We start from the raw sequence: 27,499 nt of genomic DNA, 5'->3' as shown, positions 1-27,499 counted from the left end.
TTCCTGCTCAGAGCGAAAAGTATCAGCGACCATGCTTCCCTTAACCGTCTCAGTGGTTACTTTCTCATCCTTATTATTAACTGTTCCCACTTCATTCCCACATGAAGTAATTTCACTTTGAGTTTTCTCAAAGATAATGCTATCCTGTGCTTTCTCCTGCAGATCACCCCTCAATTCCTGAGAGTTCTGAGCCAGTGAATTTCCTTCACTCTGGGCCCCTCCCAACATGTTTAGAATATCCGGTGGAAGCAACACATCCTCCACCAAAACATCTGCTAAAGCACATAAAACTTGCTGATGCACCACATTAACTTGGCCACCAGTAGCAAGACTTAACGGAACGTACACTAAAGGACATTTAACCGCCGGACCAAAAATACCCTTCAAATATATCGTAGAAGCACCTTCGACTGAAACTTCAGGAACTAAGTCCCTTTTGACAACTGTAATTTCCGTGCCAGAATCCACTAATGCTTGGGCTAGTTTCCCAGCTACACTGACAGATACCTTTGCCAATTTACAAAGTTTGTCTTCAATAGCATGCCTAGGAATTACTTTACCGAGTAAATCCACCCTAGCAGCTACTGTTTCCCCTTTTGATTCTGCTTCTGCACCCTCAGCGGAAACCTTGTTTACCTTAATCCTTTTATAGTCTGCTCCCTTAATTTTCGGACAATCTCGTCTAAAATGTTTATCGGAGCCACAAGTGTAACAAGTTAGCTTTCTAACTTCTGTGATTTTTGATTTTTCAAAATTTTTCTTAGGGCAAAAATTACTATTATCGGTCTTCTTCTCATTGAACTGTTGTTTTCCCCAATTACCCTGAAAACCTCTTTCATCATAATCATTTCTTTTGGCTCTCACTGACCCGTCATAGGATTTACCCTTGGATGCATAGAATACATCACAACGTTTACCCATTTCCTTTGGCTTAAACCAACTTTCCCCCTGTAGCACACCTATATGGGTTGCCGTTTCGGAATCCAATGTTTGGAACATTTTATCTGCGACAATGAGTTGATTTACAGTCTCAAAATCACTAGCACCCCTTGATTTGCAATAATACACCCACATGGATGTTAACCGCGATGCAAATTGAGAAAATGTTTCATCGTTGTTACGTTTAGCTTTGCGAAAATTTTCTAAACACAATTTCGGTGAAGGTTCGTACTCCTGTAATACTAATTTCTTCAAAGATTCATAATTTTTTAATTCGCCTTCTTCTATATTAACTAACAAATTAGACACTTTGTCTCCTAATAAACAAAGCAACACTTTTGGTTTAAATTCATCACTAACATTTTCATTTACAAATGCCTTTTCTAAGCTTGAAAAGAAATAGTCCCATCCGTCTGACTTACTAGGAACTTTAACTGTTAAGAGCCTAACCATCCTAACTATTTCATCTAATGATTTTGCACGCACGACTTGATCACTATTTTGAACCAAATTTCGATTGATCCTGGATAATTCCACTTCTAGACGAAGTTTTTCGAGCGCGAACTTTTCCTTTTCCCTCTCTTGTTTTAGTTTATTTTCATTTTCAAGTTTTTGTTCCTGTTCTAACCTTCCAGCTACGATAACTTCTAAATATTCTTTTGCCTCTTCCTCGTTATAATGTTTACTAGCTAAAATTAATTCTTTCAGAATTACTTTAGACATGGTTTCGTCTGGCGACTCACCTAAATCTTCTGCTAGACAGATTAGGTCTGCCTTTTTACTTTTATTTAAGAAAGACATTTTTCAAGCTAAACCTAATGCCAAATTGCCTTACAATAATTCAAATCGAAATTAGATACTAACCAAAAAAAATGAACTAAAATAAAAAAAAATCTTACAGTGAAATTTCTGGAAGATATGTTCTATAGATACTGTTATTAAGAGTTTAGATTTTAAATACTTGAAGAAATTATATGTTTGCAAATAGAAATAACAATATACATAATTTACATACATAAATATATATATCAAAACTAAAAAAAAATACCCCTAAACTATGTATAGACAGGCTTAACAAAATTTCATTTACTTTATTTTTAACAAAATAAAAAGGTTGCATCACACAATTTATCTTTAATACCAACTTAAGTATTTTTATACCTAAAAAGAGCAATTTATTACTTCTAACCGGAAATGATAGATCCTTAAAATAAAATATTACACTCTTAATCTCATAGAGAACAAGTACAAAGATTAAACGTACCACCGGAAACAAAATAGCACTATTCTGATGTTTTCAAAATCACCTCGTACAAACATCTGCAAAGCAATAAACATATCAAGGGAAACAGAGTGCACCCGTTTCTCCCCTACACGAAATAAACAAAAAAAAAAAAAAAATTCATCCGCGCCAGCTCAGGGCAGACAGAAACCAGATGTTGTTTGGGCGGGGTGGTCTATTGACCCCCACAACAAAATGTCGCACTGGCCGTCAGCTCAAGACAGGAAGAATCCAAATTTGTCTGGCTTTGCTTTAGTTTTCATTAAAATACATGCATATTACAAATACACAAAATATTTCCACACCATCAGTATACTATGAAAATTTATATTTCAATACAACGTTTAATTATTTTTTAGCATTAAAAAATCGAAGCAATAGGGTCTTCTTCAGCACTTGAGATATAATTGCACAAAGGTTTACAGTACTCACGGTTTGTTGTCATTAGAGGTAATAAAATTACTTCCCACACGGATGAACCCAAATAGAACCATTCAGTGGGCCTGATCTTTTTCTGGAGCCAGGTTCTGAACTCTTGAGCATTGAATTCCTGAGCACCAAAACTTGAAAACTCAACAACTCCGCACTGGTGCCGATGACCAAGATGAGAAAGAACTCCATTGCAGACCAAGAATTCCACTGGTTACGACGACCAGGAATTCCATTGATTACGATGGGTATTGAGGGTCACTGTACCGGTCACCTATTCTGTGATTTGTCTCTGCTCACATCCCATGTAGCTGCCACCAATGTAAAAACCCTTTCTTTGGCGAGGGGTTTCTTTTGTATGAGCAGTAGAGACAGTGATCACACCTTTTTAGTCCCAAAATTTTTATTCACAGGTTCATAAGGGACACAGCACAGATTACGACACAAAATTATGAAAATATTACAAGAAACAACATCACGATCTAGCAGAGCGACCTTCCTCTGCTGCCTCTCAGCCAGTTCTCTCTCTCTCCTTCTTTCTCCTCCCCCACTTCCGTTAGACCAGTGGGGTTACTCTCAGGGGTGAGAAGGGTTGCCAAAATTGGCATGTCTTACAATAATGTACTATTCTAATAGTTCCAGAATTTTATTATCAGTTAATTGCTTAGCTTTAATCGATTACTTATTTAATAATAGAATCAGTATCTGGCATTGAATTAGAAAAAAAATCAATACAAGATTTCATAATATTTATATAATAAAATATGAAATATATTAAATTTTTTAAGAAAATTTTAAATTTTAATAATATTTTAAAGGAAAAAATTGTCTGTAATTTAAAAAAATTTTAACGCATTTTTATTAGTAAATTTAAAGCAGAAAATATTCTTTTTCTTTAAAAATATGAAAGACGATACTAAAGTGTACAAAAGTGAGACATTTTACAATTATATTATATTTAATGGAAACTAAACCAAATAAATTTAATTAAAACAATTTCTGAAAATACACTTTTATTAGTATAATATAATATAATTTTTAATTAATGTATTAGTATGATATAATTTTTAATTAATGTATTAGTATAATATAATTTTTAATTAATATATATTTTTAGCCTTTATTTTATTCATTTATACTTCCTTACAACAGAGATACATTTTCCATAAAGATAATAATTTAATAAATAAATAATAAAACAGGATATTACAGAACGCAGAAAAGTAAACAATTTTAAAACTCCAACATAAAAAGAAGTGATTGTGTCTGGCATTCATGTGCCACAAAACCCGAACAGTAAAATTTAACATAGCAGAATTTTTATATAAGATTTTGTTGTCGTTTTGACAATTAATCGCATGTATTTGTTCTTAGTATTTCTTTCAATGATTTTTTTTTGGGGGGGGGGGTATACCGCCGAAGGAAGAAGAAATTAATCATTCTAAATTTTTTTTCCTTTCATTTTTCATGCTCCTGATGCAGTTTATTGAATTTTGTGAAATTTTTGAAAATGAGCTCCTTTTCCAAACTTTTTCAAGAATTGAAACTACAATTCTTGCGCGTGAAGAGTTAATTAAGTAAAAATAGTGTGAATTGGATTAGAAAATAAGGGAACATTTTAGAATGAAGTTAAGCCATAATAGCTTAATTTTAAATTAAGATAAAAATTAATAAAGTAATTAGGACAAATTAATTAGCATATATGGCAGGATAACTAGAGTAATTTGTTTTATTTGGATTTCACCGTCTTGAAATAAGTTGTTAGAAATGCGAAAACCTCGGATGAGTTCGTAAATGGGCCATCTAGCTCAAAAGGGGTAAAAAGGGTGGAGGGTTAAAATTTTCATTTCAACTTTTGACTGTTTCTAGCATCAATAATTTCTGTTGCCAGCTTTGAAAAAAAAATGAAAAAATCTTCTACTTTTATTTCATTTTAAAACTTTGGAAGTTTTTTAAATGCACATGGTGTAAAGTGTAAAAGCTTGGATAAAACTAATTGAACAAAAGTTAAGAAGAAAAAAATTTAATGGCAACATTATATAAAAACAATCAACTTAAAAATGTTCAGAAGCTGGGTGTTTTTTAGTTCTTTATATTTTAACAAATGCGTGGCAGAGAAGAAAAAAACTTTTGAAATTTTAACTTCGATTTATTTCACTACGGGAGGCATTTTATGTACAAGAAGTTATGATAAAACCGAGTCCGTTTACATCGTGATCTAAGAACAAAAGAAACAGAAATTTTGTCCTTCACTGATTTTAATATGAGATTTTGATTGCGATTTCTTTGACACGTGTAGACTCAGTTAAAGGGATCTTAGGCATTTCTAAAAGAATGTTGTAAGCATTAGGCATTTTTCCCTAAGACAGCAGTTTTATAGAAAGCGTGTAGAATTAATGAAATAAAAAAGTATGAATTGGATCAGGAAATAAGAGAACACTTTATAATGAAAATAATAGGGTTAAATTAAGATAAAAGTTATGAAATAAATAAATTATATTATATATATACCTTATTATTCTGGAGATTTTGTTAATTTGATGGACCTTTGGTTTGATGTCTAACCAGGGACGGCCATCTGGGATGGGTGGCGGATGCTATGCACGGGGGCCCCGCGATTGGGAGGCCCCACAGTGATTAAATATTAAAATAGTGTTCTGGGTAATTATAGCGTTTACACATACTGAAAGTATACAAGTTTGTTTCCACGTGGCTGCCTGAGCGTCGAACGCCGTTATTACGCAACGCAGTGATACCTATTCAGAGGGGGGGGGGGTCCATTTATGAATAAAGAAATCCTCTTCAGACATGTTAAGACAGAGCAGGCGCTACTGGCACATAAGGCTGGGTTCAAAAGGACTTGTAAATCATCAACTATTTAATTTATTTCTAGATTTAATGTAATATATTTTATGTGTGCATCTATGTATGTTTATTTATATCAAGTTGTTCAAGAATTGTATCAAGAATGAAGAAGTTCAAATGCAGCAGCCGACAAATTTGGAAATATACGAAGTTTACAGTATATATTATAGACTAGTGGTAGTGAGCAAATATTATTATTAATAACTTACTATTTTAAAGAAAATGACAAATAGTGAAACCCAACTTCGCAGCTGATTAATTGATTCAAAAACGCAAGACTGCGTATTTTGTTTCTGTTGTATACCGTTTTCCGAAAGAAAAAGAAATGACCAAACTACACTATTTATAGATGGCTGTAATAAATGGAGAATGCTGTCAACTGTAATAAGACCATGAGTATTCTAGTTGTCATTTTAATTCGTTTATTGCTTGGAAAGAATGACTGAACCGACTAAATTTACGTTCGACTATTGATAAAACGAATCAAGTAAATATAAGTAAGGAAACGGCACGACTTAAATTATTATTTCAAAGAATTGTACTAGATGTGTTTCTATTTTTAGCGTGTAGTAATCTTTCAGTTCGAGGAACCCACGAAATATCAAGAATGCCTAATAATGGAAATTTTTTAAGTTTAATCCAATTATTAAGTAACTATTTTCCCAGTGTTAAGGGTTTATTGAAGTAACTTATGTGACTCGAGAAAGTCTAGCAAAAACTCTATTGGAAAGATTAAGTGAGCTTGATTTAGATATTATGAATTGTAGAGGGCAAGCATACGACAACGGTAGCAACATGAAAGAGAAATAGAAAGCTTTACAATCTAGAATACTTTCTCTAAATCGCAATTTAGAGATAGAGAACCTTCCCTATCATACTACTTTAATTTATTAATTTGCGATGCCACTTCTAGCAGTATATATTGTAAAAATGTATTGGGGATATTGCATCGTTTATATTGTTTATTTTCTGAATCTATAAAAAGATGGGAAATTCTACAAAAACATTTAAATATGATTCTTAAATCATTATGCGACACTCTTTGGGAAGGAAAAATAAATTCGATTAAGGCAATGTACACACAGTTTGAACAAAATTGTAATGCCCTTGAAGAATTTAGTGATGTAAGTAACGACAATATAGCTTTATCCGAAGCTAAAAGTTTATTGGATACAATACAAGAATTGCCATTTATTTTATGTTTAACAGTATGGTTTGTAATATTTTCCAAGATTAACACTATCAATAAACTATTTCAAGTAAAAATAATTGTTCTTGACTCGGCTTTCAATTTAGTCAATTAAATTAAACCCGAAATTCAAAATTTAAGAACAGAAATTAACACTTCTTTAAACGAGGCAAAAATGATAGTACGTAATTTCAATATTTCAGAACATTTTCCCGAAAAACGAATCCGAAAAAGAGAAAAATTATATTTTGAAACAGCCGAAGATGAAATTATAGAAATTCCGGTTGAGGTATTTTGATGTCATTTTTGAACTCTGTAACTGATACTTTTAACTCTGTATTGTACAGATAGAAGATCGATTTAAAAGTATTTCAAATTAATGAAAGATATAAAAGCTTTAGAAAAACATAAATTAGAGAAATGTTCCAAAAACTTCGTAAAGTTTTATAACAAATATGTAGATGAAAACCTAATCCAGGAAATTTGTTTGCTACAGCATTTGATTTTGAATGAAGAAAAAGTAAATAGCGCACATGACATATTGCAATACATACTAAATAATAATTATAATGAATTATTTATAAATGTATGAACTGTGTTAAAACTTTTCTTTACGTTGCCAATTACTATAGGAAGTACTGAGCGCTCTTTCGGTAAATTAAATTAATAAAGAATTATCTTCGGTCAAGCATAAGTTCAGAAAGCTTAAATGTACTTGCTATATTAAGCATCGAAAAAGAAATTGCAAAAAATTGTAATTTTTCTGGAGTAATTAATGTATTAGATAAAACAAAATCATGCGTTAAATAAACATGAATTAATAATATATGTACGGGTTCGTATTTTTTTTTCTTTGCAAAAAATTAGGGCCCCAAACGACGTCTTGCACCCAGCCCCTTTATAGAGAAGGCCGGCTCTGTGTCTGACGCGTTACTTAGCGTATACTGAATTAAAAAAATATTGTAATAATAAAAGATATTTATTAGGGCTTAATCCAAGTACGGGTACTTTTATTATTCGACTAACAGTAATTAGTAGCCAAAAAAGATCCGTCCAAATACCACTTTAGTCTATTCGCTATGTTCGCCAATGACATGAGGTTAAGCCTAAATTTTGCAACGACATGCAGTTAATAACAAATACAATAGTAGCAAAGAATATTAAAAAAATAGAAAACAAATTTCTTTTTACTATAACTAATATCTGTAAATGAAATATGTAATTGGGTGACAATAAGATCTTAGTTCCAATATTCATACTTTCTGCCATAAAACGTTACTGTTTGCACTGAATTGGAAGAAAAATATTTACAAACGATAGTTAATTTCTTCAAATAGGTTTAAAGTGCATAGATAAGCTTTCAGATCATGTAAACAACTGATACAAACTTTTGGAACTTGCTAAAAACTAAGTTTTTCCAACAATATAAACTTTGTAACTAGCCCAGATTTGCATATTGTTTTTATAATTATTTATTGTACCTTTATTATTATTTGTACCTTGATATTATTTACTTTTCAATAAATACATTATTATTCTATGAAAATGCATACATTATCTATGGTAGCTTCAATATGTAATACTTCTTATTATTTCCTTTTGATTTCATCCTGTGATATCTATTTTAAACCTTCTTTATGCTGATGGCCGATATAGATGAGCAGGTTCATAACTTTTGTTTGGGATTTCTTTTTGTATTCGATGTTCTTTTTGTATTACATGTGCCTATATATGTTCCAAATTTCATTCAAATCTGTTCAGTAATTCTGTAGATAACCGATAAAAAGTGGTAATTCTCTTAATTTAGAACATACGGCTGAAGAAAAGATTTCGAATCAAGATCCGAAAAAAAACATTGTCATCATAAAGCAGTGCCCGTCGAATTAAAGAGATTTTGATATCGTACCTAAATAGAGAATATTTCATCGTGCATTTTATTTTTTGCCTACACGCAAAAGGGAGTCCTCGTAATCATCACGTCTGGCTCGTTGTAATTTTGATTCCATAAACAAATCTCCAAATCCAGTATATACGAAACTTGGATGTTTATGATGACGAGCGACTATGTCAGTCGAATGTCAAATTGTGAGTACTTCCGTGTCTCAGAAGAAATCATGATTACCACAGTATTCAAAGTTCAAGGCACATTTGGAGATTAATGTTTTAAAAAAATGATATTCAAATACTATTTTAAGCATTTTTAAATAACGTTCATGCTAAAACCTAATGAAACATGAAAAAAAAAAATTCGTAACTGAAATAATTTTTTAAAGTACTACATTTTTAACTTTAAATTCTCCGTACGGACATCTACTTTTCTTTTTTCAAGCATTCACAATTGAAACAAATGAAAAGAAAAATATGATTTTTGCAAGATTAATCATTTCAGTATTACTGAGAAACTGAACTAAACTTTTTTGCCATATCTCATAGCTCTAGCAAATTTAAAAGATTTAGCATGAAATCTTACGAGCCTTGTTTTCCTTTTGGCCTTCCTTACGGATAATTTAAAAAAAAATTGTAGCAATCATGTTTGAAAAATTGAGAGGAAAACGAAAAACGAATATAAACCTAATGCTTTAATTTACACTGTGAAGAAACAATAATTTTTCGTTAAGAGTAGAAACTCTGCTCCATTTTGTAGTTATTCCTCACTCTTCTCAGGTTTAATTCAATCAATTCAATCGAAAGGGCGTGTTCCGAAATATCTCCAGGGATTAGCATTGTTTCTAAATAAATGTGCAATAATTCATCAAGATATTGCAATAAGTCGATGTCACCTACATTTCTAAAAATGCATGTGTATATATATATATATATTCCAAAATAATGTCTCTTACACGGAAAACTATACGAAACAAAATTAAAATGTCAAAATATTGAATAACTTAAAGTAAAAAATAGTAACTTATGATACTATTTGCCATATGCTTTTCAACTCTTCGTTTTTACTACAACATATAAAACGTCGAAGGACTGCAAAAAATAAGCTTTAAGGCAAGAGATTAATAACATCGGGATTTTCAGCTGGCAGATGCTCGATAATAAAAACAAATGGGCGAATTCGGATAATTCTACATAAAAATGCTAATCGCGGAACATTTCGTCACCGTTGCAAGTTGGCAGAGCACTGCCATTGCGCAACAATTAAGGCTGGAAAAAATAATCTTCGTTAATGATCCACCTCAAGCGGTTGATTCTGATGTCGAAATACATGGAGTTTCTGGGAATTGTCATCCAATTCCAGTGAGTCAATCGGCCAGCGTTGGCTGCAAGACGCGAGTTGTGCCAAAATGGGTTTCGTGTTAAAAGCATTACGCACTCTTACTTTTTAGTGTTGAAAGTTAGTTTGAAACGGCAGCTTTGTTCCACTGCAAATGCCTGCCATTATTATGCATACAAATCCAAGCATACAAATCGAGAGAAAATGAAATCCCTCACGTCATCAACAAACTTAATTTCGATCTGAAAAATAATGTTTTACGTGCTCAAATCTGTACATCAAAATTCCGTCATTTGAGGTTGTTAAAATGGAGAAATTATGCTTTAATTTGCACTGATCAAGTTTTAACCATAAGGGAACCATTTAACTATATGGAGCCATCTAGAGCGCCTATCAAAGATTTTCCTATTATAGTCTCATTTTTAGTATATAAAAACTTAATTTTTATCAAGATATCTCTGCTAAAACTTCAGAATATTTGTGCACACACTTAAAAAAAAGGATTTTTGTATCATACCTAGTATTTATGAATTTTCTATTTTATTTCTAGACAATTCTTGCTTAGGAATAATTTTAATGTCGCAATCCTAGAGGCGTAATTGGAAAAAGTATCCATATGTCTCGTTTAGAGGGCACGCAGGTAGTTTCGCATTCAATATCCCATTTTGTTTAGCTGCTTCCACACTCTCCTAGAGATTCTAATGAATACTGGGCTTAAGTTCTGGCTATGTAAATTCGAAAATAGCCTCTCTTCAGAGCAGCGCTAATAGATGCAGGAAGATCGGACAGGAAGAGCGGCGAACGCGGATGTTCCCTGCGAAACCGTCCACTCGAAAAGGCCCATCCGCTGCAGCGAAAACTTGCACAAAAAAATAATTAAGAATGAATGCTGAAGTCCACTTACTGACTCTGTCAAAGGGGCAACTTTCAAACGGCTTACTTTTCAAAGGGACATTTGAAAATCGGGCAAACAAGAAAATTTGACTTGGTTTCTGTGTCTCTTTTGTTTGGACCATTTAAAGCATAATTTACATACTTCTCGTCTGAAAAAGCACAGGAAAAGTTTGAATAAAATACAAAAACTACTACGAAGAGGAAAAAAACAGTTTTTAAACTGGAATGGGCTCTATAGATTGATTTTTAATATCTCATCCTTTTATTACAAATAATATAATAATTAATTAATATTTACATTGATTTTCAATAAGTCAATAATTGTGCAATAAAATTTGAAAACGAAAAGAACGTTTTAGCATCGTATACATTTTTTTTTAAATGGGAGAATTTTAAATAATACACTTGCGATCATTGAGGACAAGAAGTTTATTTTTAGAGGAATATTTATTTTTTCTTATAATAAAGATGATTGCCTGTGTGTGTGTATGTTGGCGTTCTACAGATTAGACCGTTTGACACAGATTTACCAAACTTGGCACATAAATGCTTTGAAGGGTGGGAATTTTCACCTCTGAGTGACTTAATTAAAAATAAAGCGAAATCTTTGACATCTTTTTTTTTGGGGGGGGGGGGGAATGATAACTCCAAAAATATTGCACCAACTTAAACTTCAAAAAATTTTCTTTTCAATGATATATATATATTATTTTGCCATATAAATTTTTTAATTTCTAAAAATAATGTTAAATGCATTTTTCAACAATGCATTTAACAGAAATAAAAATCGATTTTAACTTGAAAGAGCACGTTATGCTTGGATGAAAAAAAAAATCGTTTTATCAACGCGTTGTCATCATGCTGACAAAAGCTCAAATTAAAATATTAACATAATTGTCACTGCCAACTGAACCTAGAAAAGTATAATTTTTAGCACTTGTCTGTACGAAATAAAATAAATTGAAAATATAAGAAAAAGTTTTCTGTAACTTAAAATATTTATGTCCTTAATTCAATAATCCTGTTATTTAAGGAAAGCATGATTTAATACATACACGAAAGCCACGGTAATCGGATTCCAACAGCTAATTTCTAAACCGTAAGTATCTGAGAAGAAAAATGAGAAAAATGGTCTAAATGTAGTAAATAATTATATTTTAAGTAGCTACAGTCAAAAAACTGTCTGCTAAATTGCGAATTTTTCATACAGACCCTCGTTCCTATGAGTATGCAACATTTTAAATAAAAAGAAAAATCTACTCTTAAGGAACAGAAACTTATTTGAGTTATGAAAATCTAGTTATGATTATTTTATAAAAAATATATGATTTTAGACCATTCCATTGACCTCCTCGAAGAAAATAAACCTATCAGATCTAGGAATGTCTCCAATCCATTTTATTAAAATATTCTTGAGACACTAAGATCCACTATATTGCAACTAAAACTAAGCGAGTTACTATCATAGAAAAATGCGCTATTTTACCTTCTCCATCGATATTCTCAAAGACAATGCGCCCGTAAAATTAAAATTTTTATAAATTTTAAATTTAAAAAATTTAAAACATTGTGCTAAGGATTTTTTTTTTTGTTATGTTTTGAAATTTGATAAGAAGCGGGACCAATTTTTGAACGGTGCCAGCAATAACATAGAAATTCCACTCCTTTTTTCACGGTTTTTATATGTTGCATTTTCGAGAATAAAAATTCCAATCTTATCAATATGATTAAAAATAAGATTGGAATTTCTTATAATAATAATAAGAAGGAATCCTAATCTTATTTATAATAAATAAGATAAGGTTTTATAATAATAATTAATTAGACATTAATTATTAAATAGAGTCGAGGTCCTAACAGAGTTGAAAGTAAGAAAGCGAAATCATTGTTTGCGACAACAGCGATAATCCATTGTTTGTTCTCAGATCGAAATTCCTGCGCGATTTTGCGATTGCTCCAGCTGCTTCGATTTCACCAGATGCAGTGAAAAGAAAGGCGGCGGAGGAGATGTTTATTATCAAGCAATATAGGGGATCACTACATAATGTTCGAATTAAAACGTCTCAGCGAAATTTTTTTGACAAGTAGCAACATCAACATCAGAAATAAGAAACTGAAAGAAAAATGCAACCTAACAAAGAACACCAAAATAGCGATTTTCTCACTCGTTGCGGAATAAAATTTTTCAAAAGTTGTTTTTGAAGCGAACAACAAAAATATATGTTTCGTATTTATAAATAAAAACAGATAAGAGCACGGGGAGCCAGAGGCAAAATGGCTAGAAATCATCACCCTTCATTTGTTTAGTTTTTGAAAAATACAGTTTAAGACATGAAAATAATTTTCAAATAGGCAAATTAGGTAGCCTATTTGACCGCAGGCAAATCAAATAAAAAAACTTTATTAGTTTAAGTAACAAAAGAATAATTTTTAAATAGATATATACGTATATATTCTATGAATTATAAACTATTAAGTTATTATTGGTATTTTTACAAGTATAGTTGATCGGGTTCTTAGAAGTTTCATTACATCCCCTTAATTATTCTAATATTTACACTCCTCGAACTTCATCTAAATTAATACTGCGCACGAATGTGAATGCTGTGCACTCAATAGAGATAAAAATAGTAAAATAAAAACGAACTAATAAAAAAGATTAATGTTGAAATACAAAGTTTCAGAATGGGCACTGCATAGGATCTCCATTAAATCCGCCATTGCGTTGTTTGTATTACTTTGTACAACAAAACATCAACAATGTGAGTAATCAATCAGGATATTCTGGAAGGACTAAAGAAAATAATGGCATTTTATGACTTATTACTAATGCTTTCACATATTGGAGGAAGGGATTTTTTTTAACATGATTATGATGAAACCGGCATTCTTTCTGTAAATCGAGGGACGAAAAAGTCGTTGAGTGCAGAATGCTACGGTTGACGCAATCAAGCTAGATGAAGGAAGAAAAACGAATCAAGCCTGAAACATTATAAACTATGATACTTCTGACTAAAAGTTTCAATCTTTTTTTACCAAGCATACATTTTTTTAAATAAAATTTGACAAATAATCTTTTTTTTTTTGTCTAATCTTATTAATTTTTTTTTTTTTTGTCGTTTTGATTAGAGCTGTCACAGCAATAATGACTGCCAGGCACAGAGTCGCCATCTCCTCATAAAAAATCACACAGAGTTGCGATTCGTCAGACTGCGTCCAATGATATGTTTTCTCGGAGACCATTAAAATCTTTTGATGCGATCGGTTTCAGCAAATTAAGAACAATTTTAATGCTTCAATGGAGAAACTATTTAGAAACAAGTCATTTATAAGCTCTTTTAATCAAAAAATATGAAACATAAAAACAAAAATAAAATAAAATAAATAATAATTTTCAAGAAAAGTTTTTAAAAAATACAAAGAAAATATGTATTATAGCACGCTTTGAAAAGATATTTCCCAATGAGTAATATAAGCAAATAGCAACATCCCTTTTTTCCGATATTTATATTCAGCATCAAAAGGACCTACATAATTCTGTAAACACACTCATTCAATCGAACTTCGGAAACAAAACAAAATGTAGGAAAGACGCCCAAAACATGACACTATCGACCCACGCCAGCTCCGTAAACCTGACATCAAAGCAGCGGAACTGAAAAGCGGAGGAATGCAAATAATGAAATAAAGAGTTGGTACGTTTTATTTTATAATTAATAATTCCGCTTCAGAATGTTGACGGAGCTTCTTACGGATGACACGTAATTGATCAAAACATGATTATATATACATCTGCTATTGAACATGTTAATAAAACCAGCAAGAGAGTCCTCCAATTTGCTGATTTCTCGCATATTCTCTGATAAAAGTACTATTCCAGAGAATGCCTTGCATGGTATTGGCGCATTAAAGTTACGAAATATTAACCATTGGCAAGAATTTAACATTTTTACTGAAATTATCGTGTGGTTGAAAATGAGTTTTAGAAGCGCTTTTACCTATCAATTGAAAAAGATGACCCGGAATTCAACTTGTAGTCACAAAATCACATACCAAATGTGATGTATTTCAGTTTTTGAGTTATCGTGTTTTCATATTTGAGAAAGTGCAGACTGACAGAGGTCAGATCCAAGTTGGGTTTGGCTCAAAATTTGATAGGTATGCACATTTTAGATGTTAATTACGCATTCTATACTTCGTATGCAAGAAGAAGAAAAAAAGAGCTAAACGGTTAAATTTGGTTTGCAGTCATTATAGCCAATCTTTGTTACGTTTCAGAACAAATTCGTCATAGTTTACGCTCTTTCTAGGAATATACGAACACGGTTCCTTAAAAACGCAAAGAGTTAGATAACTGAGCTTTAATATGTGGTTTTGATTCTAGATTTCTGCCAAATTTCGTAACCAATCGCAATAGTAAGCAAGGTTAGTTTAGTTATCTTAATGTTCCGTTTTTAAAGCAATACCAGGGTTAATATCACCCCTCTACAAACTTCCAAACCACACCAGGGGGGGAACGTTTGGCCAGATTTAACGTGCACCAGACCCACTTACACGTCGGCTCTTCGGTGAAATCGGGTCTCGAACCTGAAGCTTTCCAATAGTAAGCAAGAAGGGATGCAATTAAACCCTCTATTTTGTATGTATATATATATATATATATATATATATATATATATATATATATATATATATATATATATATATATATATATATATATATATATATATATATATATATATATATATATATATATATATATATATATATATTGTTATTTGCCAGATGTTACAAATATTAACAATAAATGTTTATTTATACATAATTCAAATTCATTCATATTTAATATAGGTTTAATTCTTAATTATGTTTGAGGTGCTGGTCTCTGCTTAATCAGATTATTCTGTTTATATTTGCTTTTTTGTTCAGAATTTTCATTTTTCTGTCCTGGCAAATCTTACTTGTATTAATTTTAAAAAATCAGATTCCGAAAAAAAAAAACTTTTATCTACAAAGAAGGGCCAAATTTATTTTTGAAATGCGATATAATTAATAAATGTTTCAAAAAAACATTTTGATGAACTATGGCAGTTTCTTAATTTCATATTCTTTCCCTTCTAATCCTATTATTTGTATTTTTTAGTGAACTTTAGTAGCCTTATGATTGTAGTTTGTGTGTTATGTTATGAAGAAATATTTTACTGTTGATTCTTGTTTTAATTTCCTTTTTGGAAAGATTAGCATGTCATTCAATTCTGTACTTTTTAGTTTTAATCTTTTACAGTTAGAGCTATTCTTTAAAAATATAAAGGCATTAGTAGGCAATTTCCTTTCAATTTTATAAAAATTCTAGATATAACAGTATGCTATGCACCTAACAAAAACTTATTTAAGACTCCCTCGTAAAAACTGTACTTAATTGGTATATCTTCCTTTCGATTGTTAGTATAGTAAGCATGTATTATAAATATTAATACAGATAAAGATTTTTAGATTAGTAATAGGATCAAATTAATTTTAATTTACAGATTTTTATAAGTGATAGTATTCATTACCTGACACATCTGAAAACGAAAGGGGGGAAAATATCCTCTTATCTTTTCTGTCTTTTTTAATATTAAAGGGTAGTGCACGTCTCAACAAGACAGACTAGCTGACGACAAAGAGAGGACACGGCTTAGAATCAGGAAGAGACTTGGCTGATAGAATTCCTTTAGAATGCTCATTCATAAAAATATTAAGGCGCAAGAGCCAACCAATTCAGAAAAAGTAGCTTCAAACTTTTGATATGACTTATATACTAGTTCGCCGTCGCCGACCTAGACTGATTGATTAGTGCAGCGAGCTTCGCCTCGGCGAGGTCAAGATTTCAGTTCTCGTTGCATTTTTGATTTATTTCCAAAGTTAATTAATTAAATTAACGATTTGGCAAGTTTTAATTTATGTTACTCATTCTTATGCAAAAAATAATTATGCATTCGCCTGACACTCAAGTTATAATGAGAGTTTAAATTTTAACGGAAAATTAATTGCAAATAAAACTTTAATGATGATAAATAATTTAAGTCATCTTAAAACCATTTAAAGTTCTTGATTTTTGGATTTTAACAGATGCAAATTATTTGATTAAATATAAAACCGTGTTTGTCTCGGAAATTAAAGAGAGCAGCTGATAATTTATTAAAAGCATAAGCAAAAGTTTCTGATTTTAATATTCGAAAGGAAATTGTGGAATGCACATGTTAAAATATTGAATGCGCAGGCAGATGGTCCCATGTATCGTTTAAAATCGAACAAAGTAGGAGAAATAAAGTTTTTTTTCCCAACCATAAACATTTATTTCAACATTTAGAAGATATATAAACTGATATATACCTGCATTCTATACAAAATTGCAACCTAATAATTTGTACTTTAAATACGGTCTAACTCCAGGCACTATAATCATAGAATGGGAGTTCTCTAAAGAGTGTGAAATACTAAACTTGAATTGTATAAGGCGAACTCCTCAATTACTGTACCAAAAATATAACCATGTTATGAACGTTTTATGCAAATTAAGAATGTATAATGGCCAAATTAAGAAATTATCTATGATTAATCCAAAGCATTTTAGTACATTAGTAATAGATTTATAAAATATTATAAAGTGTTTTGGGGAAATTGAAGAATAATGCTTGGAAATATTCCCGGCCGATCTAGAAAGGAACATCAAAATCTGATAGTTATCAGGTGATATCTTTATGTAATTTATATGAAATAATACATTTGAAAAATTTTTAAATGGGTTTTCTTTTAAATTTTAACATGTGTGACAAGGAGCAAAATCGTTCGATAGACGCCTGCATATAGAGAAAATCGGGGTTCGTTTCTAAAATAAAGTTTGATACAAAAAGACATAAAATTGATCCCTGTGAACAAATATTATAAACTTTGCTTATGAATTTTAATGACTATCGATCAGCAAAACATCTTAATCATATGCAGTCGTTCGACTTTTACAAAAATGCTTGACTTCAGAGATCCCCCCCCTTCAATCCAGCTCCGAATTTAAACTCGATACGGGTCCTTTACAAGTCCATTCATGCATTTAGTGCTCACTAAGTTCTCTCCGTTCTCAAACTATAACTTGTGTGGCTCACTTAAATCTGATGCTGATTCAATCGAGAGTCCTTAGTCACTGATGCGAGTTAGAGTCATTTAATTAAGGTTCGAAATTGCCTGGTCGATAAACGATTAATGATAAAAGTCATTGAATAACTTCTGAAAAATCTAATGCAAATATATGAACCGTTCACTTCGCATTATAGATAATTACCGTATATTAAATTTAAGAGATTCGTATCGAGAATCAAAATGTTATTACGTGCAAGCGTTTTATACCGTCTTTTATTTAATAGTAGATATCAAATGCAGAAGAAGGCAATGAAGCATATTATTGTAAAATATATTTAAAATTTTATTAAAATTACAGAAAAAATTTGCTCTAATAAAAATAATATGACTAAGAGACTGATTTTGAAAATTTTAACGTGATGAAAAAATATTTTTTCTTTGCGATAATTTACTACGAAATTATAAGGGGGGAACAAAGATAGAGCATATCAATAAACTATCTTTGTCATTTCATGTATGTACTTTCTTGAATATTTCATTTTAATACCAATATGTTATTTAGAAGGGGATAGGTAGAATCCACAAAAATTTATTGCTTCATTATTATTATAAAGTAAGAGCACTAATTATACTGAAATTATGGGAAAATAATTCAAATTCATAACTGCATGATCATACGCTACATGGTTCAAGAAGTGTTTTTGCCACCGAACTTTTCTCTTGGAACTCGAATCAATTTAAGGATTCAGGGTGATATGCACCAAGTGCAGTTTCGGCCTCGGGTTAGAGAGCGAATTCGATTGCAGATACATAACTTCCTCATGTTTCTGCAACATAGAAGATGGACATGATCCGATCTCATTCCCGCAGTTTCAGCTAAGGGACTGCTGGATTTCTCCAAATAACCGCCGTCTATAAGAATTTTGGGCACATTAAATCCAGCTACAGGTTAAGTGACCTTCCGTTGGATTCAAGGTCGGCCATCTGGGGGTGGTGGTGCGCAGATACTATGTACTGGGGCCCCAACAGGATTTTGAACTAAAATAATATTCTCAACGATAATAGCGGGATGGAAAGAAGATAAAAGAAATTTAACTAGAATAATCGGCGGGATTGGAAATATAGGAAATTTATAGATATATTACACTTTAGTGCAAGAGTCCAACATATTATAAACATAAGGTAAGTAGATTTACGGTCATCCATCTGATTTATAAGGTTAAGTTGCAAATATGATTTTGATCATATTTGCAACTTAAAAAATTCTTACTATTGTTAAATCTAATCATGTCCATGCCAAGGAAATATTCCTCTGGGTATCAAAAAAGAAAATTAGAAAAGAAAGAAGAAAAGCTAAATTTCGCGAAATCACAAGTAGATCTGTTTTCTTGACTACGAAGTAATTCTGTAATGAAATCGCTTCGACTTCAGAAATTACAATACAAGCTACAACTGGAGAAGAAAACTACGCACATACTACACAATCTTGCAATAAAAATGTAGAAACTGCGAAATTCGTTGAGTAACCGTATATTTATATAAATATTATTGAATCAGAGAATAACGACGAAAATGACAGTAACAAATGTGATTAAGTGAATATAAGTGATATAGATTTATGGCCAAGTATTATAACTGACACATTTAGAATTTTGTATATTAAAATCGGACCTGTACAACACAAAGGTGTTTTTCCTAAGATTGCTGAAGGTAGATCATTTTCAAGTACGACAACTTTTTTTTAAAAAAATGCCAAATGGCGAATTCTAATTCATTTAAAAAACGCAAGACTCTTTTTTTTTTTTTTTGTAAACTATTTTTTAAAAGAAGACGAAATGTACAGTTTATACTATTTATAGATGGCTATAATAACTGAAGAAAGTTATCAACTGTAATTCAAATGATCATGGGTGTTTTATTTGTCACTTTAATTCATTTATTGCTTGGAAAGAAGTACTGAACCGACTAAAATTATGTTCCAATATTAATAAAACAAATTCAGGTAATATAAATAAGAAAACAGAAAGAACTAAATTACTATTTAAAAGAATTGTATATGTGATTATATTTTTAGCATGTAGTAATCTTCGGGGAACCCATGAAATAATACAAACGTCTAATAATGGAATTTTTTTTAATTTAATCCAATTATTAAATAAATACGACTCTGTGCTAATGGATCATATAAAAAGAATAAAAAGTTTGAAAAATTGAATTGTGCTTCATTTAGCACATAGATCACAAGAAAAAATTATTCCTCAGTTAGGAAATGAAGTCCTTAATAAAATTAAAGACGATATAAAAGCAGCCACTGTACTATGTTATCCAAATGGAATGTGCTTTTGTTATTATAAGGAACAAATTTCAATTATTATTAAATATGCAGATTTTGATGGGTACAAATTAACTATAAACGAATCATTTATAGCGTTTATTGAAGTAATTGATGCGACTAGAGCAAAAACTCTAATGAAAAGATTAAGTGAATTTGATTATGAATAGTAAAAAGCAAATATCAACATGAAAGGAAAATACAAATGTGTAGAATGTAGAATAATTGCTCTGAACCCTCGTGTCACATTCTTTTCATTGATTCATTTGTCATGGATGCCACTTTCAGCAGTAGATATCGTAAAAAATTTTGTTTTACATATTGCAAGTTTTATATTGTTTATTTTCTGCATCTACAAAAAGATGGGAAATTCTACAAAAACATTCAAATATCACTCCTATCTAATTATATGATACTCTTTGGGATGCCAAAATAGATCCGGTTAAAGCAATGCATACATAGCTTGAATAAATGTGTGATGCCATAGAAGAATTTATTAATACAAATGACGATCATGCAAAGATATCCGAAGCTAAAGGTCAATTGGATTCAATACAGGAAATGTCATTTACATTATATTTGCAGTATTGTCCAAAATGAATACTATCAATAGACTATTTGAAGCAAAAACAATTGTTCTTGACTCAGCTTTTAATTCAATCCATAAAACTAAAATTGAAAAACAAAATTTAAGAATAAAATTTAACGCAATTTTAGACGAAGCAAAAGTGATAGCACGTAATTTGAATATTTCAGAACATTTTACTATACAACTAATTCGGAAAGAAATTGATTAAATTCCGAAATAGCACAAGTTGAAGCTATAGAAAACCCAATAAAGGAATTTAGATGTTTTTTTTTTAACTCTGTTACTGTTATTGTACAAATAAAAGATAGATTTAATATATTTCAAATGAATCGCTGGTATAAAAAATTTAATAAAAGCACGAATTAGAAAAATGTTCCAACAACATTGTGAATTTTATAATAAAGATGTAGATGAAAACCTAATCCAGGAAATTAAATTATTTAATCATTTTTATATCTTGGTTTTTTTGTTTGTTAAAACAAACATTTTTTTTTTTTTTCACTCCAGAAGTGTCAACTGACATCCATCACCAAGATATTCACTGAACATTCAATTCAAATAATGCCATTTGGATGGTTGAAAATAACAATAATTTCATTTTAAATAATTTAGTAAAGATATAATTCTAGAAATTAAAAACTTTAGTCATACTGGTGAAATTAAAGGAATAGTCTATGAAATTGGAAGAAGAATATCTAAGAAAAATCCCCATCCTCAGCATAATCATCCACTTAAACCATTTTACTTTCATTTTCACAAAAACTAGATTCCTTTTAAAATAAAGTATATTTGTTATTTAGGGGTATTTCATACAATAATAACCCATTGTAAAACATTGCAACACTTAAGAACCTAAAAGCAAGATTAAATTCTGTTTTGAAAAATTCAAATTTCCTATCTAAACGCATAGCTTAAAAATGTTGAATGAAACATTAAATTCTTTTGTTCAGGCCTTAGCCAGTACTTATAAACAATATGCAATTCTGTGTCCTCTTGCTGCTCCTTTTTTTTTTTTTTTTTTTGTAAGAAAAATTACAATTTGAAATAAATCGGGAAAGAAAAATTCAGTAATGTAATCAGAAATTTTACAAGTTACCCACAATCACACACAAAGATAGGGTCGCGCCTATACATTTAAAACAGATGATCCAATAAACCAAAATAAATGTATGTAAAAAAATTCTTAAAAAGCTCAAATGAAATAGCGAAGTAATAAAAAAAAAATAGGAGATACCTGAAACAAAAAAAAAAATCCATTAATTAATTAATTATGACCCTCAAAACGAAATCATTTTTTTAATGTCACGCAAAGGCGTCTAGCAATTAATTTCTTTACAGTGAATTTTTTTTAATAAATGAGAATTTCACTCTTTCCCACCATTTTTAAGAAGTTACTGACTGCCTTTCAACCATCATCTTGGTTATTTCACGTGTTTCCGGATCATTCTGCGCTTTTCTTTAACTTTTCAAGCGTCATGTGAACTGATTTCACCCTGTAGAGTTCATTGAATAGGAGTGGGGCAAACAGAATTCCGAAGGATTCGGAACTGTTTACAAAACTTCGGCTTCATGAGGAACTGAGCTTAGTTGGCAGAGCCGGCCTTCTGTATAAAGGGGCCTGGGTGCAAGAAGCCGTTTGAGGCCCTAATTTTTTTTCAAATCAAAAAACTGAACCTGAACATATATTATTAATTCATGTTTATTTAATGCATGATTTTGTTTTTGGTAATACATAAATTACCTCAGAAAAATTACAATTTTTTTGCAATTTCTTTTTCGATGCTTAATATAGCAAGTGCATTTAAGCTTTATTAACACACGCTTGACCGAAGATAATTCTTTATTAATTTGATTTGCTAAAAGAGCGTTCAGTACTTCCTATAGTAATTGACAACGTAAAGAAAAGTTTTAACATAGTTAATACATTTAGAAATAGCTCATTATAATTATTATTTAGTATGCATTGCAGTATGTCTTGTCCATTATTTACATCTCTTTCATTCAAAATCAAATCCAGTAGCAAACAAATTTCCTGGATTAGATTTTCATTTACATCTTTGTTATAAAACTTTGCAAAGTTTTTGGAACATTTCTCTAATTCAAATTTTTTTAAATTTTAATATCAGTGATTAATTTGAAATATTTTTAAATTGATCTTCTATCTCTACAAGACTAGTATCAATTACAGAGTTAAAAAATGACATCAAAATTCCTCAACCGGATTTTTTATAATTTCATCTTTGGCTGTTTCAAAATATAATTTTTATCTTTTTCGGATTCATTTTTCGGGAAAATGTTCTGAAATATTCAAATTACGTGCTATCACTTTTGCCTCGTCTAAAGAAGTGTTAATTTCTGTTCTTAAATTTTGGATTTCGGATTTAATTTTAGTGACTAAATTGAAAGCCGAGTCAAGAACAATTATTTTTACTTGAAATAGTTTATTGATAGTGTTAATCTTGGAAAATATAACAAACCATACTGTTAAACATAAAATAAATGACAATTCTTGTATTGCATCCAATAAACTTTTAGCTTCGGATAAAGCTATATTGTCGTTACTTACATCACTAAATTCTTCAAGGGCATTACAAGTTTGTTCAAACTGTGTGTACATTGCCTTAATCGAATTTATTTTTCCTTCCCAAAGAGTGTCGCATAATGATTTAAGAATCATATTTAAATGTTTTTGTAGAATTTCCCATCTTTTTATAGATTCAGAAAATAAACAATATAAACGTAGCAATATTCCCAATACATTTTACAATATATAGTGCTGGAAGCGGCATAGCAAATTAATAAATTAAAGGTGTATGAAAGGGAAGGCACATAAATTGCGATTTAGAGAAAATATTCTAGATTGTAAAGCATTATATTTCTCTTTCATGTTGCTACCGTTGTCGTATGCTTGCCTTCTACAATTCATAATATCTAAATCAAACACTTTTCAATAGAGTTTTTGCTAGTCCTTCTCCAGTCACATCAGTTACTTCAATAAACCCTATAAATAACTAATTTATAATCAACCTTTTCTCTTCAAAATTTACATAATAACGACTTCAGCTTGTTCCTTATGGAGAAATCAGGAGTACAATCCATTTGAATACTATAGTACATGGTTGCTTTTATATCATGTTTAACTTTGTTAAGGACTTCATTTCCAAACGCAGGAGTAATTTGTTCTTGTGATCTATGTGTTAAATGATGCACAATTGTATTTTTCGAATTTATTATTTTGTTTATATGATCTATTAACACTGAGTCGTAGTTACTTAATAATTGCATTAAACTTAAAAAATTTCCATTATTAGGCATTCTTGATATTTCGTGGGTTCCTCGAACTGAAAGATTACTACACGCTAAAAATAGAAACACATCTAGTACAATTCTTTGAAATAATAATTTAAGTCGTGCCGTTTCCTTACTTATATTTACTTGATTCGTTTTATCAATAGTCGAACGTAAATTTAGTCGGTTCAGTCATTCTTTCCAAGCAGTAACGAATTAAAATGACAACTAGAATACTCATGGTCTTATTACAGTTGACAGCATTCTCCATTTATTACAGCCATCTATAAATAGTGTAGTTTGGTCATTTCTTTTTCTTTCGGAAAACGGTATACAACAGAAACAAAATACGCAGTCTTGCGTTTTTGAATCAATTAATCAGCTGCGAAGTTGGGTTTCACTATTTGTCATTTTCTTTAAAATAGTAAGTTATTAATAATAATATTTGCTCACTACCACTAGTCTATAATATATACTGTAAACTTCGTATATTTCCAAATTTATCGGCTGCTGCATTTGAACTTCTTCATTCCGGCCGTGGCCGGTGAAGAAGTAATCCAGTGTGCATTTCTAGGAGTCGATCGTTTAATTTATCTTCGTCTTACTTTTTGTTTGAACAACTTAATATAAATAAACATACACATATGCACTCATAAAATATATTACATTAGATCTAGAAATAAATTAGATAGTTGACGATTTATAAGTCCTTTTGAATCCAGCCTCATCCTCGATTTCTAGGTGCAATCGGCGCTTGAATTTTCCTCCCTTTTGAATAGGTATCACTGCGATCGTTGCCTAATACCGCGTTAGTCGACGCTCAGTCAGCGACATGGATACAAACTTGTATACTTTCAGTATGTGTAAACGCTATTACTATTCAGAACACTATTTTAATTCTTGATCACGGTGGGCTCCCCAATCGCGGACCCCGGTGCATAGCATCCGCCACAACCCCGAGATGGTCGGCCCTGTTAGTTGGGAACAATTTAGATCAATTTTTTTTTCTAAGGATTTATTGTAAAGTAATTAAAATGAACGTTCCAGCAAAAAAAAAAAAAAAAAAAGGTTCAATTCAACAAAGTATCCACTTACCTGGTCTCATTCCGTACATTCTTGTACCTGCTCTTGTAAAATCCAATAATCGTTCCATTGAGAGTACCTGCAAATTCGTACTTGAGCCTGTATGTGCCCGCCTTCACTTTCTCCTCTGTTGCCACTACGAAATACTCGTGGGGACTGTACACAAACTGTTTCACCAACGCCACCTCTTTGTCTGATCGAACATCCACCACTCGGACATTCCGGACACTCAGCTTGTATGCATGTACGATGAAGTGTCTCGTCTCCTGGGTGACGTTGGTCGTGATTTCCACGGTGCCAGAAAAGGTATCTGTGTCCAGATCAGGGTGAAGCAACAGGTCGTAGTGCAAGGGAATGACAGATTTCGAAAGGCGAAATTCCAGCCACGGGCTCTCTTCTGGCTGGAGAGTGTATCCGGCAGAATCAGCCTGACTCTCCGGCAGAGGGCTGGATATCATGGGAAGACTTGCTGTGTTGCTGGCAGGACCCTTGGAAGATGTCTTGTGACCGACAACGGCTTCTTCCAAAGACGTCTCATGATGCAATTGCCCTTTCAGAACGAAGACAAGCAACCCCACACTGAAGATCAACAGAACGAAAATGATGACGGCGAAGACACAGGAGGGTTGGGTCACAAGTATTTTGGCCATCCTGCTTAATAGAGGTCTCCTGTGTCAGTAGAGACAATTATTATCCACTTATTATGTGTTTATAAGTTAACGTAGATATTTTAATTGATGAGTTTAAAAAACTAATTCAAAATTTTTAAAAATAAAAAATGTTTTTCTTTCTTTTCTAAAAGCGGCTGTTATTATAGATGTTAAGGAAAAGCTCTTCACTTCAAGGATTTTGAATTCAGAAAACAAATAGAAAAATATTCCATAATACCAGCAACATTCCATGGTCAACAACCGTTTTTCAGAACGCTTTTTTTCGTGGTTACCGGCAATTTCATGAAGCTTGAAAAAGTCGAAAATACCATAATAAATAACTCAAATATATTAAAATATACTAAAATATATCTCTATTATCAATTGATAAACATTTCATAGCAATCGACGATTAAGGCTCGACGATAAAATAAAACGCGCAATTGCGAATTTCCCATTAATGAATTTAAAATATCTAAACAAATTTTTGGCCGATCATATGCTGATTTTCGGTAAAACGCAACTGGAAATTTCTTCACACAAGTTTTTATATAATAATAAACAAATCTGTAAACAAATTTTGAGCAAACTGATATTCTGGGTGAAAAACAACAATATGATCGTTTTTGCAGAAAAAAAATTGGAATGCTATGAAATAAGTTTTCATATAAAATAATATATGTGATTCAACAATGATAATTCGATCTGATAATTTCTGAAAATTTCAGCACCAAAACAAAATGAACAAAGAATACAAAGTCGGAACATCAATTGAACACAGTTATTGCACTCATTAACTTCGAATTACTTCAGTCACGACTGACAAATAAAACGTAATAAAAACTTCTTTTTTTTTTTTCTGAAAGCAGTTGTTTTGATCATTAAAAAATGTCACTCGTTCATTCTGATCAGCAATCCTTCTTTCGATTTCTATAGATTCAGGATGAAAGAATCAACACAGATTATAATGCAGAAATGGTTATTATCCGGTTAAGCACTGAAAAAGCTTTCAATTGCACTCACCTAATTTAAATAAAATCACATTCATCTTATAAATTAAGCACAGCAAACATTTTCTGTCTATAAAAACAGCTATTTTCCTTCTAAAAGCAATTTTTTTGTTTGCTGTAAAATATCATTCATAATATCATTTGATGATTCTGAAAGTACGAAAATTCCCTGTATTTCCGCACTTTCGAATTCCACAGAATCGCAAGATTAGCGAGTGCCTGCGCAAGCAGCCTGATGACCCCGCAGCTCGACAAACCGATCCGAAAACGCGCGGCGGGACCACCTAACGGTAGAACTAGTTTCGTATTTGGCATACACTGACTTCCCCACGACCCGCCACAGAAACTGGGACAACCCATTGGCGCTCGCCAAGGTTCGTTTTCTATCACGCTTTGATTTCTACTAGTTGAGGGCAATTAGTGAAAAGTGCTCGCTCGGTTGAACCTGTCTTTTCTTGCTGTGACGTCACTGTATAGTGATTCCGCTTTTTGCTGGAAAAATAGTCAGCCTTACAAACTTCAGTTATAAAAAAATAAGTTTTTAAACATTCTAGACAGATAGGAGTTTAATCATAATATTATTTTTGCATTTAATCAATATTTATATAA

General features: G+C 31.3%; 1 protein-coding gene across 1 annotated transcript in view; it reads right to left on the bottom strand.

Annotated features, from left to right (window-relative positions):
• LOC129980936 (uncharacterized) overlaps positions 1-27,179 on the bottom strand; it is a 153,333-nt gene extending 126,154 nt beyond the window's left edge. The window contains exon 1 of the mRNA XM_056091443.1: positions 25,243-27,179. Within this exon, the coding sequence (XP_055947418.1) occupies positions 25,243-25,880 (638 nt within the window). The 5' untranslated portion in view covers positions 25,881-27,179. The remainder of the gene's footprint in view (positions 1-25,242) is intronic.
• Between the last annotated feature and the right edge of the window lie 320 nt (positions 27,180-27,499).

Source organism: Argiope bruennichi, chromosome 8 (genome assembly GCF_947563725.1).
Source record: "Argiope bruennichi chromosome 8, qqArgBrue1.1, whole genome shotgun sequence".
NCBI lineage: Eukaryota > Metazoa > Arthropoda > Arachnida > Araneae > Araneidae > Argiope > Argiope bruennichi.
This window is presented reverse-complemented; position numbering and strand designations above follow the sequence as displayed.